A 22,142-nucleotide genomic window follows, 5' to 3' on the forward strand; every position below is an offset into this window, starting at 1 on the left:
ACAAACAATCTGCTGTTACCGTTTTCTCTTATTTGCAGTGTTCAAAGACATTTCATTCTGAACATGGCTGGTAGAGCAATATATAATTACATTATGTAATGTACAGTATTTCTAATTAACATATCAAATAATATTAAATATAAAATGTAAAAGTTTTTTCTACACTTCACACTTTCACACAATTCTTTCCACTTTTGCTTTCATAGTGACTTACACATGATCTGTTCTCAGGTTGTCCCATGCTCAATATAATAATATAAAATAGTAATAACATAAATATTATTATATAAATAATATAAAACGGGAGACATGGAGCTGGTCTGTGTAAGGAAGGTGAGAGAATTGTTGTAAACTGTACAAGTGAAAACAACAATTGGACACACTGTCGCGTCAGGTACATAGCACCAGAAGGAACCCACAGGATCAAACAATGGAGACCACCTTTTCTTACCTAAGCTCAAGTATGACTGTTTTTGTATGTACTTGCAGCATCTTACTGGTTTCTAACAGTGTACAATTTCAGTTGGCAAAGCAGAAATGTTCTATGGTGATTTTGTTGCAATATAAAATGTGATTCTACATTACATATATTTGTGCAATGCAGCCATGCTATAGAATACATTTGTATAACAAATAAGGGTTTTGCTCATACTGTTTCTGTTCATTGTGTCCTAAATGCAAAGAGTGAGAGACTGTGTCTCAACCACCAGCAGGTGGAGGACAGAGTGAAAAAGTTCAAAGAAACTGCTATAGCACATTACCTTCCTCTATGGTACTTCCACCCTCAGGTGTATAGTAGTTCCAGTACATCTAACAACCAAAGCCTGAAAGAGCAAAGGGAGGAAGGGCAATGTTTGCCTTGCACAGCAGCTGAATTCTCGCAATTACATAAGATCATGTGAGTTTACATGTCACACGAAAATCTTGTCAGGCTCCAAGCTAAGTCTATAGAAGAAGGCTGGGAAACTATCATAGAACATTGAGGAGATTGATTAATTTCACTGAGGCGTCCACAATTGGCCTTGGGTCGGAATATGTTGTTTTAAAAAAATAAATATTTATATATATCCATTTCAAAGTTCGGTCAGACTGAATGAAACCAAACATGACCTGAGAGGAAACCATCACGTCTAACATCATCTGCTGCAACCCTCCAACAGCGCAGCTCCAGCGTGCGTGTGTGTGTGTGTGTGCGTGTGTGTGTGATGATGGTGACTCAAGAGGCGACCACTCATTCAAAACAACAATGGCTGCTCCTAAAGAGGTTAACTTAGTTGCTGCAGTAGCATCGGTTCTATCAGAACTGGAGAGTTTTTCTTCATTGAAAGAATAGAACAGCACTGAAGACTTTTCTTGATGGAAATATGTTTACTCTCTTTTCCTGACTGACTTCAGCAAGAGTTTGATAAACAATTGGTTGATCCTATCACCTGCCAAGTTTGTTTTGAAAGTGCCTGCCCATTCCCAATCAGTTCCCAATGACACCTTCTCAGATAGCTCTGTGTAACAAACCATCTGAAGAGTAACACATGTGGCCATATATCATATATCATATAGACATACAGAGGATTAAGTGTAGGTTTTCATCGCCCAAATTTAGCAGAAATGGGAAAAATATAGCCTCTCAGACCATCAAAGCATCATTCTGGGGAAGGGTGCCCATGTTATGGCTGGGCTGAGGAGACAGGTTCGGTTTTGGTCATAGATAACCATTTACAAATGCATTTTTTTAAAATCATAAAACCTAACTTTTCTTTCCTTCATGAGACTCTTGATTGAATTTGATTTTAAGTAATTATATTCAATAAAAATGTGACTTTGTATGACACAACAAAGGGCCTTTATAGTTCATTATCAGAGAGAAAACCTGAGCAACATTTGCAAATAATATCAACCACAACATCATCATCATCATCATACATCATCATCATCATCACTCCATTAAGATAAAATGGATATTTCATTTTTGAACAGTTGGTGGCTAATGTGCATTTAATGGCAGTTAATGTGATTGTTGAGGTCATAATAGATCTAATTAACAACATGTCTAACAATGACCCAATACAGGCCTGTGCAGACGAGCAGCTTCTGCTTGACTATTGTCAGGGGGTTCAAGTGTCTGTCTGTGCTGAAATGTTGGGAACCTCTTCTCCATTGCGTACCCCACTGACCTAGATTTCAATTGTTTTCTGCCTGAGACAATGGGAGAAATGGTTTCATAACTGAACACAATACCTGGGTGTTATTCAACACGATTGTTGTTAAGGTTCTCATTGTGGTGTGATTTTGTGCTGCTGAGCATTGTGTGTTTTCTTTATGTAACCTGCTCAAGCAGCCAGCCAGTGACAAGCCTGCACACCCCACAGTAAATCCCTTCTAGACGGTTCAGCAGATGATTGTGCATTCACATGAACTTCTGCAGTCCAATCACTGCTTTGTAATAATGTAAACACACGCCTCAAATGATTTTACCTATCTTTCCTGCATACAATTTGAATTTTCCAAGCAATTTAATACTAAACAGTTAAAACCTGAGAGAAAATATGCGTTTCAGTGGCTCACTTAAAAATTGAGACTCATAGACCAACCATAGTAAGTTAAGCTCTCATAAAACAAAATCACCTTGGATATGAGCTACTCATTCATCACGGACTGTTTGAAGTCTCCCCGCCTACCAAGGAGGTTGCCAACTTGATTTGGAATTGAGAATGAATCTGTCCACTATGATTATACAACATAAACAATACTTTTAGCAATGCAATAGTAATTGTCTTATACAAACACTAAAAATATGCTGTTACCCTTGTGTGTGTTACAAGTGCATCACAGGACCGTTTAATTCAAATGAGTGACACTGTATCTCGCTTACTGCTGGGTCATGCAACGTATCAGTTTATCACAGACAAAAATCAATTGAGATAAATACAATGAGATCAAACAATTATAAAAAATTAAGAAAGACAAATACATTTGGAAGCTGAGATACCTCAAATTCAATAGAGGAAATATAAGAACAGCAGAGAAATGAATCAATCAAAGCAAAGGCAACAGCAGCGGTATTGTTTTCATCTTGACTTGTGAGTCTGTGTGTGTGTCATCATGGCAAAATGTGGTCCTGGAGACACCTACTGTAGTAGGAACTAACACAGAGGTGGTTTTCAGTACTTTGACAGGTGTTTTTCTCTGTCTGTCTGGAGCCAGATTTTGTCACTGCAACAGCATCCGAACCATGTAAGAGACAAAAAAAGGCTTCGTTCTAAGACGGGTGTGGTCCGAGCAAGAGCATTGGAAGTAGGGGCCACTCACTCACTTTACACCCCTGGCCTAATTTGCTTTTATCATCTATGTGCAGATAAAGATGCAGTCACGTAGTGGAGATAGAAATGAATGCCAAGTTCAAAGAAGGGTGTGGTCTGAGAAAGGGCGCTGTAAGTAGCTGGTTAGAAAGTAGGGAAGGGGCCATTGTTCCACCACTTTACGCACTTGGCCTGATTTTCCGTTCACTAGTTCTGAAATGAGATTGTTTAAACCTTCATGGATGCGTTGTATACAGGATTTAAAGCTTTATTAAAGGCAGGTGCACAGGAAAAACACAACTGTATCAATCATAAATAAGTCATAGAGGGTGGTCTATACCTACTCTGTGACACTCTGTGTCCTGAGATAACTTTTGTTATGATTTGGCACTGTAAATATAATTGAAAATTGAAATTGAATTGTTGTGTCATTAATTAAAGAACACATTAATGCTGTCTGCTTTAGCTGTCTAAGTATAGCGATAAAGATCTAGGCCACATCCAATAAAATAAGTGATTACTTGATCACTAATGCATCACGTTTTATCAAGATTTGATCATATATCAAGGTATAAATATAAAGACTAGCATCGTTAACGTTGGACAAGGTTGAACATCAGCGTTTTTGGAGATAAGGACATACAGGCGGAGGAGAAAAGAGAGGCAGTGCTCCATGCTTGGTGTATAGATGAAGGAAGAGTGAGCAGAAGGCAAATTAATCAAGGACATCATAGGCAAATGGATCGAGGGAGCGAAGGAATGAAAGAGTGCCGCCCGTTTGTCCCATGCCGTTCCCGCTCCGCTCCGCCTGAGCCTGCTCTCAGATCTCAGGACCATTGTGCCGCACGGGTGCATGGAGGGGGCTGGGGCACAATGCACACAACAAAACACACACACACACACACACACTAACAAACTGTCTGAAAGCAAGGCTTCAAAAGAAAGACGTTATTTTCATATCTTGTCCAACTCAGTGTCTGACATCTCTTCGTCTTTATTTAGCCTTTTTGTTTCTTATCCTTATATATTTACAGCTGCCTGCAGTTCATTTTCACCATTGGGCGTTTGAATTCACCAGAGTAAGCTGCACAAAGTTTGAGTGAAACATGACACAGCCACACACACTCTCTAACACATACTGTATGTTGTTGTCAGTGTGAACTCAGTGCTGGCTTGTGGCAGCAGTGGACGGCTCTCTTTGATAATGCCCTGCTAGATTCAGCCGCCACTCTTTTTATCGTTCAGCCAGTTAGTTGGCTCAAAGTTGACTCCAATTTGCGCTTCTCGTTTGGGTTACCGGTCGGCACAGACTTCTTTCTGTGTCCATGTAGACTGTGACTATGACCCTGTCTGTTGCCTGTGCGGAACATTTTGTTTATATCAGTTTTAGACTCTGTTCACTCTGCAGAGGTTTTTACCATCCAATGCAGTAGTATACTGTAACAGTAAGATGCAGTTAATACATAAGAATTGAATCATTAGAATCACACCTGGTTTTTGTGTTGTAGATGAGAGAAGATGTGTCCTAAATATAATTTGACATACAGATTTATGGTGACAGGATCTGGACCAAGCAAGCTTGCATATCTAATTTTGACGCATTAGCCTACAGCGTGGCATATATTGCATCCTCCAGAACACACAGAAGCCACTGTTTTGGTACAATTAACAGTGGCTTGACAAAATCTGAGATTCTTTGATGCAGAATTACACCTTGAATGCACATACATTTTAAAATCTAGTTTTAATTCATCTCTCCTCCTAAATCTCCTTCTCCACAAACCCACATACAGTGTATTTGGTGAAACTGATGAGAGATCATAGCTTTTAGATAATTTCGACATTAAAACAGGGGTGCTCATAATGCTTTACACATTCACTGAGATTTTTTTCATAGAGGTAGATCACATTATGTTACTGTCTGAACCGTAAAAAGGTGACAAGCTATAGTAACTACACACCCCAACTTTTTTCAGATGTAAGCATTTAGACACGTCCGCTAATGTGTTCTGTGGCATTTTTTCCGTTCTTTTATAAAAACATCACACTTGTGTTATTTAATTAGGACGATATGCTGTATCTTTTAAACATTTGTCTGAAAGTCAGTGTCGGCTTTACTTATGTTTCACCAGGTGCAGTGACAAGACAGTTGATAATAAATACAAGATGCTAAAAACAAAATGTTTTCATTTGTTCAATGAATGACTTCTTTAGAAACTTTAAAACTTTAAAATACATCATGTTCATGTGCACTTTTTTTATACTGTATCTTTATGTAACAAAAGCAGAGTTCAGCAGAGAAAGACAAAAGTGATGTGAACTGACAATATTTTAATGGGAGGGATAAAAGACTGTAAGTGATCAATGGAGGCGGCGGCCAAGTGATGCCCGGGGGACGGCTTTGATGTGGGCATCCTCAGAGGGATGCCGGGGACAATGCCCTCTTTGAGGGACATGCAGAATGGCAGACACTTCCCTCTCCCTCGCTCTCTCACACTCAACCTGTCTCCATCTCTCTGACTCTTCGGTTTAGACGCTCGTTGACGTCTCTCGCTCTACATTCCTCTACCCCAGTGTCACATCAGCCCATATCCTTATCTGCATAACTTTCTCCCTCTTCCTCTCATATTAATTAATTCAAACAACACCCCTTTTCCTACCGCCCAGCCAATCACTCTGCCTTCCCCTTCTCCCCCCTCCCTATCTGCTTCCCTCTCTCCCTCTGTCTCTTTTCATAGAACCAAACCTCTTTGTAATATCCAGCCTTGGCAAGTTGCGCCCGATTTGCTGTCACAGTCTTAATGAATTCATCTGTTTGTGTATTGGCCATGGGAGCATTTCTCCCTCCTCCCTCCCTCTCGCTTTCCTATCCTCTCCCCCCTCCCTCTTACTGGTGTTCCCCTGGGGACTCTATATATACCAGGGACAACTCCAGGCACCTATTGTTCCTCTAAGTAAACTTACAGACAGATGCCCTGCACCACAGTGTGGGAGAGAGCTCAGCACAAGAGTCAGGAGGAGGGAGACAGTTAAAGATTACTGAGAGCAACCACACATTTTGGATCTGGAAACACTGCAGGCTCGCCTCAGCTCCAGCACCTCTGCATCCGCTTTGGTCATTCCGCGTGTCTTCTGCCTGTCTGCTTGTTGTCACTGTGGAGCAGAGGTCTGATGCTCTGACACCATGCTCCTACTGCTATCACTGCTGCTTATGGGACTCAACTGCTTGCTGGGAGCCCCAACAGGTCGAGAGGTCTACAGGATGCCCCAGAGCGCACTCAAAGGTATTTTTTCTAAATGTACACTAGTTTTGTATTGCTTCTTAATTATTACAATATATGTAAAGAATAATGACAACTGCACCTGTCAGCGACTACAGTTTGTAAATCTGAGTACTGCATTTTCAGCATCAGTGTTGCAGACATCCTCAGATGTGGAGCTGACTCAATAGAAATTACTTGAGGATATAAACTTATATAATCATAGAAACTTTTTAAAATTGAATGCATCATAGTATAAATCCAGCAAACCAAACATTGGTGATGCTGTGATGCTTTGAAAGCATCAATATCTCTGCAGTAGTTTATATGACAGATCACCTGGTAATGCTGCCAATCCTGAATGCCCAGTATTATTACAATAGTTTAAATTACACATATCTGGTGCACGTTGATACTTTTTGGCCAAACAGCTGATATGTACAGAGAAGTAAGAAAGAAAAGATTTATTTTGCTCTAGGCCTACTTTGTTGGCCTGGATGATTGCTAAAGTGTGTAGAAAAGTAAAGTACTGTTTTTACTGATGAGTGGCAGGTATCAAAACTTACAACACATTTCAACAGACTTTGCACCTCAGGTGAAGCACAGTGGGGAGGGACCTCTGGCCTTCTCTGGTTGAAGTGCTGAGTACAGCAGAGCCTTCATACAAACGGCTGGTGACGGCGGTGTGTGTTTGGAGTGTTTAGAACAAGGGACTCAGGGGTCCAAGCCGCCCCAGGGCTGCCAGCCCGTGCCCCTAGGGCCTTACCCTGCCCATCAGCCTTTGCCAGCTCAGCCCTGGCCTTCTAATTAAGTCTTCAATCAGCATTGTTGTTGTTAGTGGCCTATCCTGTGATGTGGTGCGGCACAGAGGGGGGCTGCAGGGTCGGCGGCCCGATTGATGTTTGTCTGTAGAAGCCTCACCAGCGCGCTGAGCGTGAGCTAGCTTCCATAACACGCTGCCAATGAGCTCAAAGAGCAGCATGAGAAAAAGGGGGCTACTCACACACATACCAGAAAGCTGCACCGGTTTATACTAATGCTCACATACACGCATAATGTTCCCACAGCAAATGATAGTCTCCCCTGCAACGACCTAGTTGTCCTTCCTATTTTTTCTGAATTCAGTAAATGTACATTCATGTATTTTCTATTACTCTGAAAAATCAGTCTGTTACAGACCATTACTGATGTCAATATTTAGTTCATACAAAAAGATTTTATAAGAATTCCATAAATGTGCTTATAAGCAGTTGTTACCAAGATATGCGCTGACAATGGAGGCATTAACATTAACTTTTTGCCACTGTACTGAAATTTCTTGTCATATATTGGCCAACATATATGACACCAATACAATATATCTGTACCTGTCCGGCTCCTCAAAGCACTGCCTGTGTCTTCTTCTTCTCTCTCTCTCTCTCTCTCTCTCACTGTACCTCCTCTTCTTCTCTTACTTGTCTAACGTTTTTCTTTTTTTCTTCTTCTTCTCCTCTCCTACAGCTCTGTCTGATCGTGGCACAGTGGTTTTAGAGGCAGCCATGAGTAGTGCCCTGTCTGCTCTTGAGCGTGCATCGTCTGAGAGAAGTCGAGCTGAAGCAGGCTGCAGAGGCTGTGTTCCCTGTTTGTTTCAGGACTGTGGGCAGCTGTCTGGGTCCTGTTGTAAGTGAAAGCTTACTCTTCTAGTCCTTTCAATCTTGAGCATCTTAAGTCCCATTGTCCAACATCACCGATAAATGCTTTCTTGAAAAATCCATAACTCAATATCTTGCCCAACAGCGTCTCCTGCCAATGCCTTATCAGAACCCAGCTGTGATATCATAAGTAAGTCCCAGAAGCTTCAAGATGAAGCTGAGCGGAGTTGGGCTCTGAGTCAGGCCTGTGCGTACTATCAGCATCGGTGCCCAGCTGGTGAACTGGACAAAGAGAGCTGCATCAGGATCATGGGTGAGAGTTGCAGCGCCCGTGTCCTCCAGTGCAGCCTACTGAACACAATGCAGAACCTGGAACCTGCTACACAGACACATGCGCAGGGTGAGGTGATACATATGTTTGCAAAAAAGTCAGATCTGTCAGTGGTCTGCAAAGTTTACAGTAATCAATTTTTCTCTAAAAAAAGCAGTTTTTGTTGCCGTTTTTGAACATCAGTGTCTCTCTGTCCCAGCAGCAGTGTGCGGTCAGAGGTCATCCCCGGCACAAAACATCACACAGCCTCGCTCACGGATCGTGGGTGGCTCGCCTGCTCCTCCAGGCAGCTGGCCCTGGCTGGTAAATCTCCAGCTAGATGGTGGCCTGATGTGCGGAGGGGTCCTGGTGGATAGCTCCTGGGTGGTCACTGCAGCTCATTGTTTTGCTGGGTGAGTGTGCATCATTGTTTTAATAGTCTATAATAAGATCTTTGATTTGTTGAGATTATTGTAGGTTTTTTTCTCTGTCTAACTCCCACTTTCGCTTTGACCTCTGTAGCAGCCGAAGCGAGAGCTACTGGACAGCCGTGGTGGGGGAGTTTGACATCACAAAGACTGATCCCGATGAGCAGGTTCTCAAAGTGAATCGCATCATCCCTCATCCCAAGGTAACCATCCAAATTGTGGGATACAGATTATATAGAGTTTAAAAGTGTTATCTCTCCCCTACCCCTGGTTAAACAAACAAACAACCAGATCAGTCTGCTCTTCAATGAATTCAATCAATCAAACTTTCTCCACCTCCTGCAGTTCAATCCAAAGACATTTAACAACGACATAGCACTGGTGGAGCTGACATCACCAGTGGTCCTGTCTGGCCGTGTCACTCCGGTGTGTCTCCCCTCTGGCATGGAGCCCCCTACTGGCAGTCCATGTCTGGTGGCAGGCTGGGGCTCACTTTATGAGGGTGAGTGGGAAATAATTTACATGGATTTTCACTTCAGAGGTATATATACAGTATATCTTGGTTTTCTGCAAGCAAGCATCAATGATTTCTGTTTCCCTTTTTACCTTGTTGATGAAGACTGCAATCTAGCAAATGCGTCTACATATTTAAACCTATAGATTGTCCATATATAACATGGTGCATTTCTGTTTTGCTCTACAGACGGCCCATCTGCTGACGTGGTGATGGAGGCCAAGGTGCCCCTGCTGCCTCAGAGCACCTGTAAGAGTGCCCTTGGCAAAGAATTGGTGACCAATACTATGCTGTGTGCTGGGTATCTCTCCGGAGGCATAGACTCCTGTCAGGTGGGCAAAATAACATCTTTCTAAGAGTTAGTGCCTTCTTTTCAGATATTTCTGGTCTTATTTGGAATTTCCCTTCAGTTACTGAATTGTCATATATTTAATTCACTGTAAAAGTCTTGATTTCTGATATGTTCACGAACATGATATGTTCATATGTTCAACACTCAAGCCATTTTGACTAAAGCTTTTTAAAAAATAAGTTTTGGGTGATTTTCTGTCATCTGTAGGGAGATTCTGGAGGTCCTCTGATCTACCAGGACCGAATTTCAGGTCGGTTCCAGCTCTACGGCATTACCTCGTGGGGAGACGGCTGTGGGGAAAAAGGAAAGCCTGGAGTCTACACACGGGTATCTGCTTTCTCTGACTGGATTCAGGCTGAGATACAGAGTGAGTATTAAGCTATATTAAAACACCACGGACACTAAAATATATTGACTCACAACATACGTCTACATATTTAAAAATGATCTACAGTACTATAATCTAAGCTTATCTTTTTTTAGAGTCATTTGGAAGTAGGGAGCCAACATGTCCGGAGCTACTGAAGACAACAGAGATGACGGAGGAGGAACAGAGGGCAGAGTTCAGCTCTCTCTGTCGCTTCTACACGCTGACCTGTCCCCCTGGTCAGTCTGCCAGCGCTTGCACCCGAATGGCCCAGGACAAGTGCCTCACCCGTTTTAAGAAATGTCGTGAGTACTCTTTAAAAAGCTCAGCTTGATGGATGTTGAACAAAAAATAAATACGGTTATTACTGTTATGAATGCTGCTTTGAGGTGTCTGATCTTTTGATCGCTCTCTGCCATTCAGAGCTGCATTCGTTCCTACAAACCCTGTTGGACTTGCTCCAGAGGGCCGAGGACTACATCCGGGATAAAGTTGACTTGACCTTCTTCACCCAGACTCTGCCTCAGCTGGTGGAGCACATCTACAGCACGGCTTTCGCTCACACCAGAGAGAGGAGGGACCTGGCCCTGAAACATGGTCTCACACAGATTGAAGGTACATGATTGACAGATTATAGTTCTTCCATCATAAAATTTATAGATATCTTACAGATACGCTTGTTAATATTAATTGACTTCCTGCAGTGTTTTGTACTACATCTGTCTCTTTCTCAGATGTGTTGGTATCACTATTCTAACATGTGTTCTATTACTTGCAGAACAGCTAGGTGGAGCTGTGGTGCCAACAGAGCAGGGTCCTTCTCTGGCTCCCCCAGCCTTATTCAGTGAGGTGGGACCCTCAGTAGATGACTGGGAGAAATATCTGAGAACCATGGTTGAGGACCTGGACAAACACACTGACACATCAACAGACATCTCCACACCAACAAGACAGGACTATAACCTTTTCTTACAGGTAGTTTTCTAAAATATCCTAATGTGAACATCACACCTTTTTTACATTAGGATTATTGAGCATAGGCTTCTTTTTTAGACTAATAATTTTTGGCTTGAGGATTCACCATTAATTAAAAGTAATTTGACAATAAATTATGATGTTTTGATTTTGGATTTATTTGAAGTGAAACTTAATGTCTAACTCTGCTTTTACACGTCATCTCCAGTCAGAGGACTCCTCAATACATCATCTGGAAGGAGAATTTCAAACTGTTATCTCAGCTCTGCGCTCAAAATTGGACTCCAGAGCTGCTCCTCCCATCCTGCACTTGGACGCTACCTACCTCCAAGAGGAGTCTCCCAACAATCCCCCTTTAACTACTTCTTCTCCTGGAGCATCAGTGCAGGAACCCCAGCAGCCCTGGTCACTTCTAACAGCCCTGATGAATGAAATGCAGAAATTAAGGACAGAAAATGAAATAACGACAGAAGATGTGTCACAAAGTGAAACCTCGTCAAATAGTGACACTTCTCCTGATGTAAAATGGAGCGCAACATCAGAGGATTTTATTTTTGTTGAGAAGGAAGACAGAACAGAATTAAAATCTTCAGCATTACCGCTTCCCATGCAGTCAACGTCTTTCGTTCAGCCGGTCACTGAGGGTGCTCACACAGAGATGACCACTGACCCCAGACCAGCTGTGCATGCTGTAAAATCTTTAAGTCTTCACAGAAAATACCGAAGCCTTCTTCGCAAGAGGCAGATACCTGGGGCCAGTGGGAAAAGTATGTACCACACTAAGTTCTGACAAACTTTCATTAAATACTAATAATCCATGTAAGATTTGTTTATAGATGGACATTATTCCTCAAATAAAATGTTTTTTTGTTTGTTCCTGTAGTTTGTCCTGGAGTGAGAGAGTCCTCACAGCAAGTCAACCAAGTCAGAGACTCTTACAGCTGGGTCTTAAGCATCCCAAACAAGAACCTACACATGAATTTCCAAGAGGTAAATTATCATTTTAGACGGAGAAGTTCAGACAAGTAAATGTGCACTGATAAAGAAACAATTCTAATTTATGACCCTCTGTCCTTGTTTCGTTTTGTCTCTTTTTTGTTCAGGTGTTAGTTGATCTGAGCTCCAAGAATGATCGAGGACTTTACCAGGCACGAATCAGAGTAGTGGTGGGAGGACGACCTTTGACCTTCTACAGTCTTGTGGGCCTGGAGAATGAGTCTTTCTACCGCAGTGTGCCAAGGATCATCGCTTTAGCACTAGAGGCACTCAAGACTTAAATTTTTCATAACATGAGCAGATGAAAAATAAAAGACAAATGAGTGATGACAGCACAAAGACTCTCAAAGAGACCTGTTCGCACCTCGTCAGAAAAGCCTCGTCACGGGACAGAGGAAGCGTGTGAAAATTCACATTCAAAACTTTACTTCTTCTGCCATCTCCTGTTTTTTCCCCCATCTGAGAGCCTGACTTTGGCACTAAATGAAAACACAAAGATGAATGTATCAATCCAACTATCGCCCACCCATCATCCCACAGGATTTTTTTTTTATGTGGTTGGAGACGCACCCTTGTCTAACTTATGAATCTGTACAAAATGATAAGTTATTCATATTGTCCTTTGCAAAGGTTGAGCCTCTTGTGAAGCACACAGACTGTATATATTATTCTTACCTTATTCTTACCATATTTATTTGTATAGAGAAAAACATTTGTATTTTTGTAAAAAAAAAAAAAATCTATATCAATAAAATTGTTATTAATGCTATGGCATGTTGTGTTGGGTGTTGTGGTGATCTGTACTTATGCCATTACAAATGGAACTTTAGATGTGAGGTATTCAAATTAGCAGTAATGCTGCTAATCCTGCAGTATTTGGTTGCTGATGTAGAGTAGTTACGCCAACAGCCGAACATACTCTCTCCAGACAGGTGTCAATGCTGCTTGGTTTTTCTGGTGACTCCAGATTGACCTCATGCCTTCGACCCTTTAAGGGAAGCTTTCCCATCATCAGAGCAGCTGCTGTTGACCAGTATCTCCAACCTCTTCCCTGTCTTGACTCCTTATTTCCAGGACGGGAACTTGTAACTGGACACAGAACAAGGCTGACCTTTAGAGACTCTTATTATCCAACATTAGTCAGGGCAATGAAAGTAAAGACAACTGTTGCTCGAGGAAGTGACACTCATGTGTTGTAGACAAGCCCCGTCTTTGGTGTGTGTTGACTTTTGTCATCGTCGCTGTGGTTTCCAAGTCTCATTACTAATATCTACCCACAAATTTGTGCTTGTTTTCTGCCCGGTCCCGACGCTAAAAGAGGAATATACAAGTATATGAGTGGAACAGCTGAGCAAACACTCACATACTTCTGCTGGTGTGTTTATGTGTGTGGGAAGTGTGCCAAATCAGGCAGGAACAAGTATTTTTGTGAAGCAGACAGAGTAATGACACAGAGCCTGGCCAGACATCACAGGGGGGTTGCTGTAAATGAACAAGACTTATCACCTGTTCTCTTCTCTACTGGATGACTTTTTTTTTTTACATGCACGATATTGCTGTTGTCCATCTCCCCCCAGTCCCTAACCCCGCAACCCCCTCTGCATCTATTTTCTCTGTCTGTGATCCTTTTAATTGAACACAAAACATTGAACAATTGACTTCTGGTAGAAATAAGCTATCTTTCTATTGATCACTTATGTGCTAAATGTGCAGATTTATGTTATTACTTTATTCATGTGATCATGTGAATTAAATCAGCCAGGTGTAATGAACTGTTACAATACAGTGGGTGTTTTTATGGTGTACCTTAACTCTGGAGTGCAGACGGGCACTGAAAACAACGCCTAAACTATGTGCATGTCATTGTGTGTGTGTGCGTGTGTCTGTGTGTCTGTGTGTTGTGACAGCTGACTATGCAGTACTGGAAATAAACTGGATATAACCCTATCAATCATCAACCCCCACACCCAGAGCCCCCAACCATTCCTCTAAACCTCAACCCATCCAATCAGCCCAAGCGCTGACTTTTGCTGGGAAACACACACGTTCACACTCACTCACACACACACACACATACACACACACACAGTCCGAATACCAGCAACTCCATCAGGTAGTGTCCATGTGTATCAGATTAGTGTTCATAGCTTTGTCTCGGACAGCGCAGCACAAACACAGACACACACTAATGGATTCTGGACCTCTGATCGCCCTGTCACTCTTCGTGAGGATGTTAATGATTTCTGCCACAGGTAGGCTAATCAACCCACTGCTGTATTTAGAAGAAATTATAGACCTAGAGCATGTTGTTAGTCTAATTCTAGGGATTTGCATGGAAGTGGTGTAAATTTGTGAGGTCAAACTTTCAGTTAAACTCCATTGGGAACGGAGGCGGGGCGCAGCAGGGTTTTTTTTTTGTTTGTTTTACCTGCTACAGAGACTTAAGTTTGCCAAATCTACCTAAAAGCTAAATAGACAGGTAATCAACTTGCTTTAGGGAGTTTACTTTCTTTGGATCAAGTGTGTCTTGTTTTAATGTTATTTAACTGAATTTAATTAGACAGAAAGAATGTTTCTGCTTATCCTTTATTCTTTATTGTCTGATCTGTTTGTAATCCAACAAAGTCACAACTAGAGATTAAACTGGGATCACGATTTAAACAGGTCATCTACCCATGAGCATTATATGAGAGTAAAATTAGTCAGGGTGTTCCATAAACTGTATACTGCACTAACATACCTTACACTAACTTCCTCTTATGAGTTTGGGTTCCCATCAGAGCCAGATTTAAAAATAATAGACAGAGTTGAAGAAGCAGAAGTTGTGAGAGAGAGAGAAGTTGATCTTGGATTTTAATCCATAGCATTGGTCAAGCGCCAAAAACAATGGATCCTACATTTCCCATAATGCAACTCAATGATGTCTTTAACCAAAACACCTCCTAAATACCCAAAGTCTTTCAAACTTCACAGCTTTTAATGCAGGCTTTTTGTTAACAATGCCCCTAGCCCAAGCTGAGATAACCCTGCTGAGATCATAATGACATCATCAGGGTTATGTTTTTATTGATGGTGTGCCCCTTTAAAGTTGTACTTATAAGATTTTTACCTATTCAGTTGTCTTTTAAGTTACTATCTATCAAGGAATGAGTTAAAACAATGGTGATTGATCATATGACCCACTAATCAAAGCACTTGCCTTTTTGCTGAGTATTCCAATATGAGTGTCTGTGGGGACATTCCCGGGCTTCGGGAATGGGCACTAGAGAGATGAGAGGCATCCAAGCTAAGCAGATTTTCCTTCAGTGCCTGATTCTCCTCCCTTAGGAGCCACCATGTTAGTGACCCTGCAGACAGCGGTTGGTCTGCCAGCCCAGATCGTAGGTTATGCTGCGTTCACTTGTTTTCGGAAATCGGGAAATTCCAACTTCTGAGTCAGGCTTGTAGTAAGGGCAGAATGTAATAGGAACATGTGTGTGTGTATGGATTTAAGAGGGTAACATTTAGGGGACGGGCTGGAAGTAGAGAGGTGCTTGTGTGTCAATAAAGTTTACAAAAGAGCAAAAAAAAAGTCAACACACATAGTGACTGTGAACATGACACGATGCAGGGCTCTGAAATGACATCTTACTGCCAAAGAGGGCGCTAGAAACAAGGTCTCCCAATTCTTATGGAGTGCAGCTTTAAATAAGTCCCACCGTTATCACTTGTTTTAGTCTCTTAAAATGTCTTGCAGCATCAGCAGTCAACCTTGAAGGGGAACTGTTCAAGGATTTGATGAAAGGCTACAACAAGCATGTCCGGCCCATGGAGAACAGTGGTGAAGTCACTCAAGTCGACATCAAGATGACGCTCACCAACCTAATCTCTCTGGTGAGTGTAGTTCAGTCTGGTGTTTATGATTAAGCCTAATGGCTGCTTGGGCCTCATAGCTCACATCTTTTACTAAACTATCTGTTCTTAGAATGAAAAGGAGGAGGCTCTGACAACAAGCGTCTGGATAGAAATGGTAACCTTACATGCACCTCCCCTGTTTGATTTTGTTTAGCAGCTTTGCAATGATGTCAAACTCACAGTATTTCTGTATATGTAGCAATGGTGTGACTACAGGCTCAGATGGGACCAACAGCCCAGGGCAGCCCTGTATGGAAACATCACCTCTGAGCTGCGGGTTCCCTCAAAGAGCATCTGGCTGCCAGACGTTATACTGGAGAACAAGTGCGTGCATCATCCTTCACATTTTTACAAAATATTTGAGCCAATGAGGCGCTCTTATTTCAACAAGCAAATGTTTTCACATGGCCACAAGCAGTAGCTAAGAAACTTGAGCACAGTAGAACTATCAGACAAGATGTCAATAACCTACGAGAAAGTTCTGCTTTCTTTTTATGGCATTTTCATTTCACACAGTTCACAGTTCTATTTTGATGCGACCCTGTGGCCATGAGAAGTGTTTATACTCCATCAGACGTCCATTTAGGCAAACTTTTTAAACCATGTGCAGCTTTAATGTTGACATATGTCATGTGTACATGAAATAACCAATGTAATGTAAACAATGTGTTTGTGTGTTTGCCTCTGTTCTAACCTGTGCACAGTGTGGACGGACAATTTGAAGTGGCACTGTACTGCAATGCACTGGTGTCTCCTAACGGTTGTGTGTACTGGCTGCCTCCTGCCATCTACCGCAGTGCTTGTGCCATCACTGTCAACTACTTTCCTTTTGACTGGCAGAACTGCACCATGGTTTTCCGGTGAGTATAAACAAGATCTGGTGGGATTTGACGGTCGGCCAGTGACCAGTACATGTGTTTTATTTTGTTTAAAACACTAGATGAAGCACCTCTGATTCACCCCCTATAACTCAAACTTAAGTTTACTTAAAGTGAAATTCCAGCATAAAATCATCCCAGGGTCTTTTTCGGCAAACACACTCATCATACACTAATTTCTTCTGTGTAACAACTAGTAATGGAGAATTCCCGGAGAGGCGCTAACAGTCACTAATAGCCGAATGCGGCTAACACTGATTAGCTGGGGGCAGCACGGTGAACACATTAAAGTGACTTTTTCAACCACTAATACTGCTCATGAAAACACCAAACCTCTGCAGTAGCATGAAAAGAATCCTTACACATAAAACGAAACACTAACAATGTTATTAGTGAACCCAGAGTTTATTAAAAGAGTGATTAGAAAGACTTACCAACTGGTCCCAGTAGCAGCTCCTCTCATAGTAAAGTCCATTTAAGGCAATTACCAAATGCAATCCAAAAGGAAGGAGCCCATTGATGATTTTAGGAATCGGTCGCCTCTTCCAATTTTTTCTGGGGACATAGAAAACAGTGTCCAGTACAGTGTGATAGATGAGGGGTGGAGCATCCTCCATAGCAGTCAAACAGCTAAAGAAATAACATTTACAAGGCAATTACAATATATGCATTACAATTTATTAGCAGTGAAGTGAATTTTTGTAGTATATATATGCAGTATAATGTAATATACAAACTCAACAGCAATACTATACTACTATGACATATATAGAGAGAATACATATTTGCATAATAATTAAATACATAATAGCAACTATGTGATAGTGATTATATATAGTTATATGTGTAATATTAAATATATAATAGCATTCTAGATATGATACTGCTTCTAATACAACTACTCCCAGAGTATACAGTTATACGCAAATTGCATATGATGGATAAAAGGCTGATTCAAGCCATTTTTAGAACAGACATTTTTACATTTGACTTAACTAAAACACTAATTTAATACAGGGATATGGTTGTAATACTGCTGCAGTATAGAGAATGAATGAAAAAAACTAATTTAAGTTAAAAAGTTAAACAAATTAATAATATACAGGGAAGCAAAAGTTTAATTTCCAACTGGGTAGGGTCACACTGTGGACATTTCGACTCTCAATCAGTTTAGATCTTCACATGTCAGGTTTCTTTGTGTTTCAATAGAATCCAGCCAGGGGACAAGGCTTCCTTCATTCACAGTCCCTTTACACCACGCTGTCTTGTAAAAGTGAATAGATGGCCTTGTTTGTTGTGGTGACAGACCATACGTCTTCTTCTTGTGTTCAGCTCCCAGACTTACAGTGCCAACGAGATCAAACTGGTTCTCAAAGAGGAGGATAACCACACGTTGGAGTGGGTGGATATTGACCCAGAGGCGTTTACAGGTACAACAACATGTGAGTGATTTTCGAAGAATTGTTTGAAATACAACAAATCAGTGAAACGTCTTTCTGCGATCTAATTTTGTTATTAGAAAACGGGGAGTGGGCCATTAAGCACAGGCCGGCTAAGAAGGTGATTAACACTCAGTACACTAAGGATGAGCTGGAGTACCAGGAGGTGGTCTTTTTCCTCATCATCCAGAGAAAGCCCCTCTTCTACATCATCAACATAATCGCTCCCTGTGTGCTCTTCTCCTCCCTCGGCCTCCTCGTCTACTACTTACCTGCCAAAGGTCTTTGTAGTCACTTTGTGTATCTAAAAATATAATGTTAGGTAGTCAGACCTCTGTCACATCAACTTCAAGTCCATCCGATCTGGGAGGGTCACAAAAGACACTAGAGACATAATTAATTGGGGGTGTTGTTACAAGGAAAGGCCTCAGGATTTTCCAAGATCTCAAGATTTTATTTAGTGGTTGACAAGACAGAGGTCTGCCTCAAAAACATTACAATAAGTCATTAATATTTGATTTCATCAACACAAAACCATACCACTCTTTGCAGCGGGTGGTCAGAAGTGCACCATGTCTGTTTGCACACTTCTGGGACAGACTGTGTTCCTCTTCCTCATCGCTAAGAAGGTTCCAGAGACGTCACGGGCAGTGCCTCTCATTGGAAAGTAGGTTTGTGTGATCTCTCTAAGATTTGAGTTTCAGTTCAACTGCAGCTGATCTTAAGAGAGATAAATAAAATGTGACTAATGAACCTTTGGCTGCAGGTATTTGATGTTTGTGATGTCAGTGACCACCATGGTGGTGATGAACTGCGTGATAGTCCTCAACGTTTCCCTGAGAACCCCAAGCACTCACATAATGACAGACAAAGTCCGAAAGGTAAGTGTGGACAGACCAAACCCTTTTCTGAATGTAGTTTCCATTAAGAAGCTACTAAATAAATATGTGAAATAAACAGGTCTTTTTGCTACTGGATTACCCTCTGACCCTGCGTCCTCTTCAGATCCTCCTGAACGTCCTGCCTCGGCTGCTTAGGATGCATATACGACCCTGGACACCAAACAATGACAACACCTGGGAAACTGGAAACGGTGCAACTCAGGCAACAGACAGGAGCAGCGTACTCCTGGTCCCCTGCAGGCGCCGCAGCTCCATGACCCTCATCAACAAGGCGGAGGAATATGCTATGAAAACAGCTCGGTCTGAACTCATGTTTGCCAGACTCAAAGAAAGAAATGGTCTGATGAAATCAGTATTAGAGAAACTACGTAAGTATTATGTGTTTGTGTGTTAAAGGAACAGTCCACCCCAAAAAACAAAAACTCATATTTTTCCTCATCCAACCCAAGAGCCAGAAATATACTTTTATACTTAAAAACTCATCAGTAATGTCTCTTTCCAATATTAAAGATTCAAGAACTTTTATTGCCATTGCCAGATGATGTTGGTACATGAAAGGAAACAAAATTATGCACTCAGGGCCCCGCAAATATAAGAACACAATAGAACTGTCGGATAAAACTAAGGACCTAAGAAAAAACAATAAAAGAAAGAACATACACAATAAATAGACAGTAGATAGATGATATAAATAAGTGTAAGTGTGTTAGTGTGAGAGGGGAATATGCACCATAAATAAGTAAATTACACATGCCCATGATAGTTTTAAAATCCCCATACCTGGTTGGGAGCACTTTTTTAAGGAGAAACTATTTTCTATCTAGTGAACTACATCCACCAACTGTATCTCTTCCATGAGTTCACTTCCTTCTATGCAGTGATTGCGGGTGTAGTTCAGTGGAAAGAAAATAGTTCTTCCATGAAACAAGTCTGTGGATTATCTTGAGTAACCGGGACCTGATCTCTGGGAAGACACATTGCTGTTGAGTTTTTTAAATGTAGTTTATTGGCCCCATGAGCACCACAAGCCGTCTAGTTCCATTGGTTTCATTAGGCACACGTCTCTACGGCCCCAACCTAACCCAGCACTGTGCAATTCTCACTGAAACAATCTAAATCGATAAATAGCACTACAGGTAAGAGGACAAATATGCATTTTTGACTTAGAGGAAAACTGTCCCTTTAAAGTGTGCATGAAAATGAGCTTCTCTCTCATGAATATCTGTGTGTTTTGTACGCAGAGGGTGGGCTGGAGGGGGGTACAGCTGAGAACTTAGGTGCCAGCCTGGCAAGTGCCTCTCCACAGCTGAAGCAGTGTGTGGTCTCCTGCAAACACATAGCTGAGACTACAAGGCAACAGAACAACTTCCAGAATGTAAGCCCATGTGTTTGTGTTCATACATCCTCTGGGGTTTAAATCATCATCATTTCTAATGTCTGATTTTCTTTTCCAAACCCAGGAGAATGAAGAGTGGTTTCTGGTGGCCCGGGTGATCGACAGGGTCTGCTTTATTGTCATGGGGTCTGTGTTTTTTATCGGTACAATTGGGATCTTCCTAATGGGTCACTTCAACCAGCCTCCCTCCTCGCCTTTCCTGGGAGATCCTAAGAATTATCTCCCTCCAATAAACAACCTCACTGATCTTACTGAGAGTGGGACAGGAGCAAACTTCCAGGGGTGAACCAAGAGAAAATCTCCAGATTTTAACTCTTTAATTGAAGTGAAAATCTGATGCCGTCCGTCAGTGATCTTTCACTAATGACTGGGACAAAGAGAGACTGGGGAAGATGTGGGGTCTATCACAAAGGTGAAGTCTAAAATGCTTGTTCACGGTGATAAAAAAAGATCCACTGCACAGTTGTGTGGATGCCATGCTCGATCCGTGGTGCTTTCTGATGCACTATGTCAGCAGTCATAAAAGGTTACAGATGTGACTTAAAATCATTTATTTACAAGAGTCAACTGTAGCGAGAACTGGACTGTAATACTGCAATAAGGTGTGATAACCTCATACTGCGCTATAGATGTGGTCTTCTTGGAAAGTGTTAACCTTTGTTCTTCCTGTTATGGTGTTTGGTGGAAGTCCCTTTTTCTTGACTTTGATCAAATTCAAGGCCAACATGATGTAATACATGAGACATATCTTGATCACAAACAAAGTGAACAGCCAAATGAATGCTTTTTATCACTACTGTTATCTGAATGCTCACTTTCAGACATTTCGTAATCTAATGTTTGACACCTTTCTAGAGGCACATATAGCACTGACACCCCCCCAAGACCCACTGCGAATCCCCCCACCTCTGGAAGCAGGATTTCAATTACATGGCTGAGTGGTGCCTTTCTGGCCGAACAAAAGGCAGATCCGGCTGGTCGGGATGGAAACGAAGTCAGGGGGTGAGACAGGAGACACACACTATGTGAATATTCACATAAACAAACAGAGGTGGTATAAGGAGGTTTGTGCCTCACGTCTCCTGATCATGCAACTCATTGGTGTTTGCCTCTCACAGTTAGATCATCACAATCTGTAGATACCTGGAGGTTGACCACAGATGGTAAGAGAGAGATTTTTAATGCTCTTTTGCGCTGTTTTCTTTCTTTACACTATATCTAGATATAGTAAAGGTGATATGCTGTATAGAAGGTGTTAACCGCTTAGGGAACTCTTGTAGTATTTTAGCATACATTGTCTGAATGCAGGACACAAAGCTTCATTATGGTACTTTGTTGTGAAGGAATATACTGCACAGTGTTGCAACGCCGTTGCAAAATGAGACCAAACTGTGCAAGCTGAGTGTGTGTGATGTGAATAAAAAGGAAGCTGAGGCGGACTGCTGTGATGAAATCGCTTTGTTATGTGTGTTTATATTGGTGCCAGGGAACTGTCTGAACCTGC

General features: G+C 41.7%; 2 protein-coding genes across 2 annotated transcripts; both read left to right on the top strand.

The window, feature by feature from the left end:
* Positions 1-6,480: 6,480 nt before the first annotated feature.
* On the top strand, positions 6,481-12,410 carry prss56 (serine protease 56; the record flags this gene model as incomplete). The annotated part of the gene is made up of 12 exons (XM_083928627.1): positions 6,481-6,580; positions 8,057-8,215; positions 8,333-8,587; positions 8,718-8,910; positions 9,020-9,128; positions 9,271-9,427; positions 9,629-9,771; positions 9,999-10,158; positions 10,275-10,463; positions 10,582-10,773; positions 10,937-11,133; positions 12,237-12,410. The coding sequence occupies 12 exons, from the start codon at positions 6,481-6,483 to the stop codon at positions 12,408-12,410; spliced, it is 2,028 nt and encodes a 675-aa protein (XP_083784753.1).
* Positions 12,411-14,317: 1,907 nt separating this feature from the next.
* chrng (cholinergic receptor, nicotinic, gamma) lies at positions 14,318-20,924 on the top strand (the record flags this gene model as incomplete). Its single annotated transcript, XM_083928628.1, has 12 exons — positions 14,318-14,381; positions 15,866-16,002; positions 16,094-16,138; positions 16,223-16,347; positions 16,728-16,883; positions 18,234-18,331; positions 18,421-18,621; positions 18,893-19,007; positions 19,107-19,221; positions 19,346-19,610; positions 20,484-20,617; positions 20,703-20,924. The coding sequence occupies 12 exons, from the start codon at positions 14,318-14,320 to the stop codon at positions 20,922-20,924; spliced, it is 1,677 nt and encodes a 558-aa protein (XP_083784754.1).
* Between the last annotated feature and the right edge of the window lie 1,218 nt (positions 20,925-22,142).

Source organism: Echiichthys vipera, assembly GCF_963691815.1.
Source record: "Echiichthys vipera genome assembly, chromosome: 15".
NCBI classification, from domain to species: domain Eukaryota; kingdom Metazoa; phylum Chordata; class Actinopteri; order Perciformes; family Trachinidae; genus Echiichthys; species Echiichthys vipera.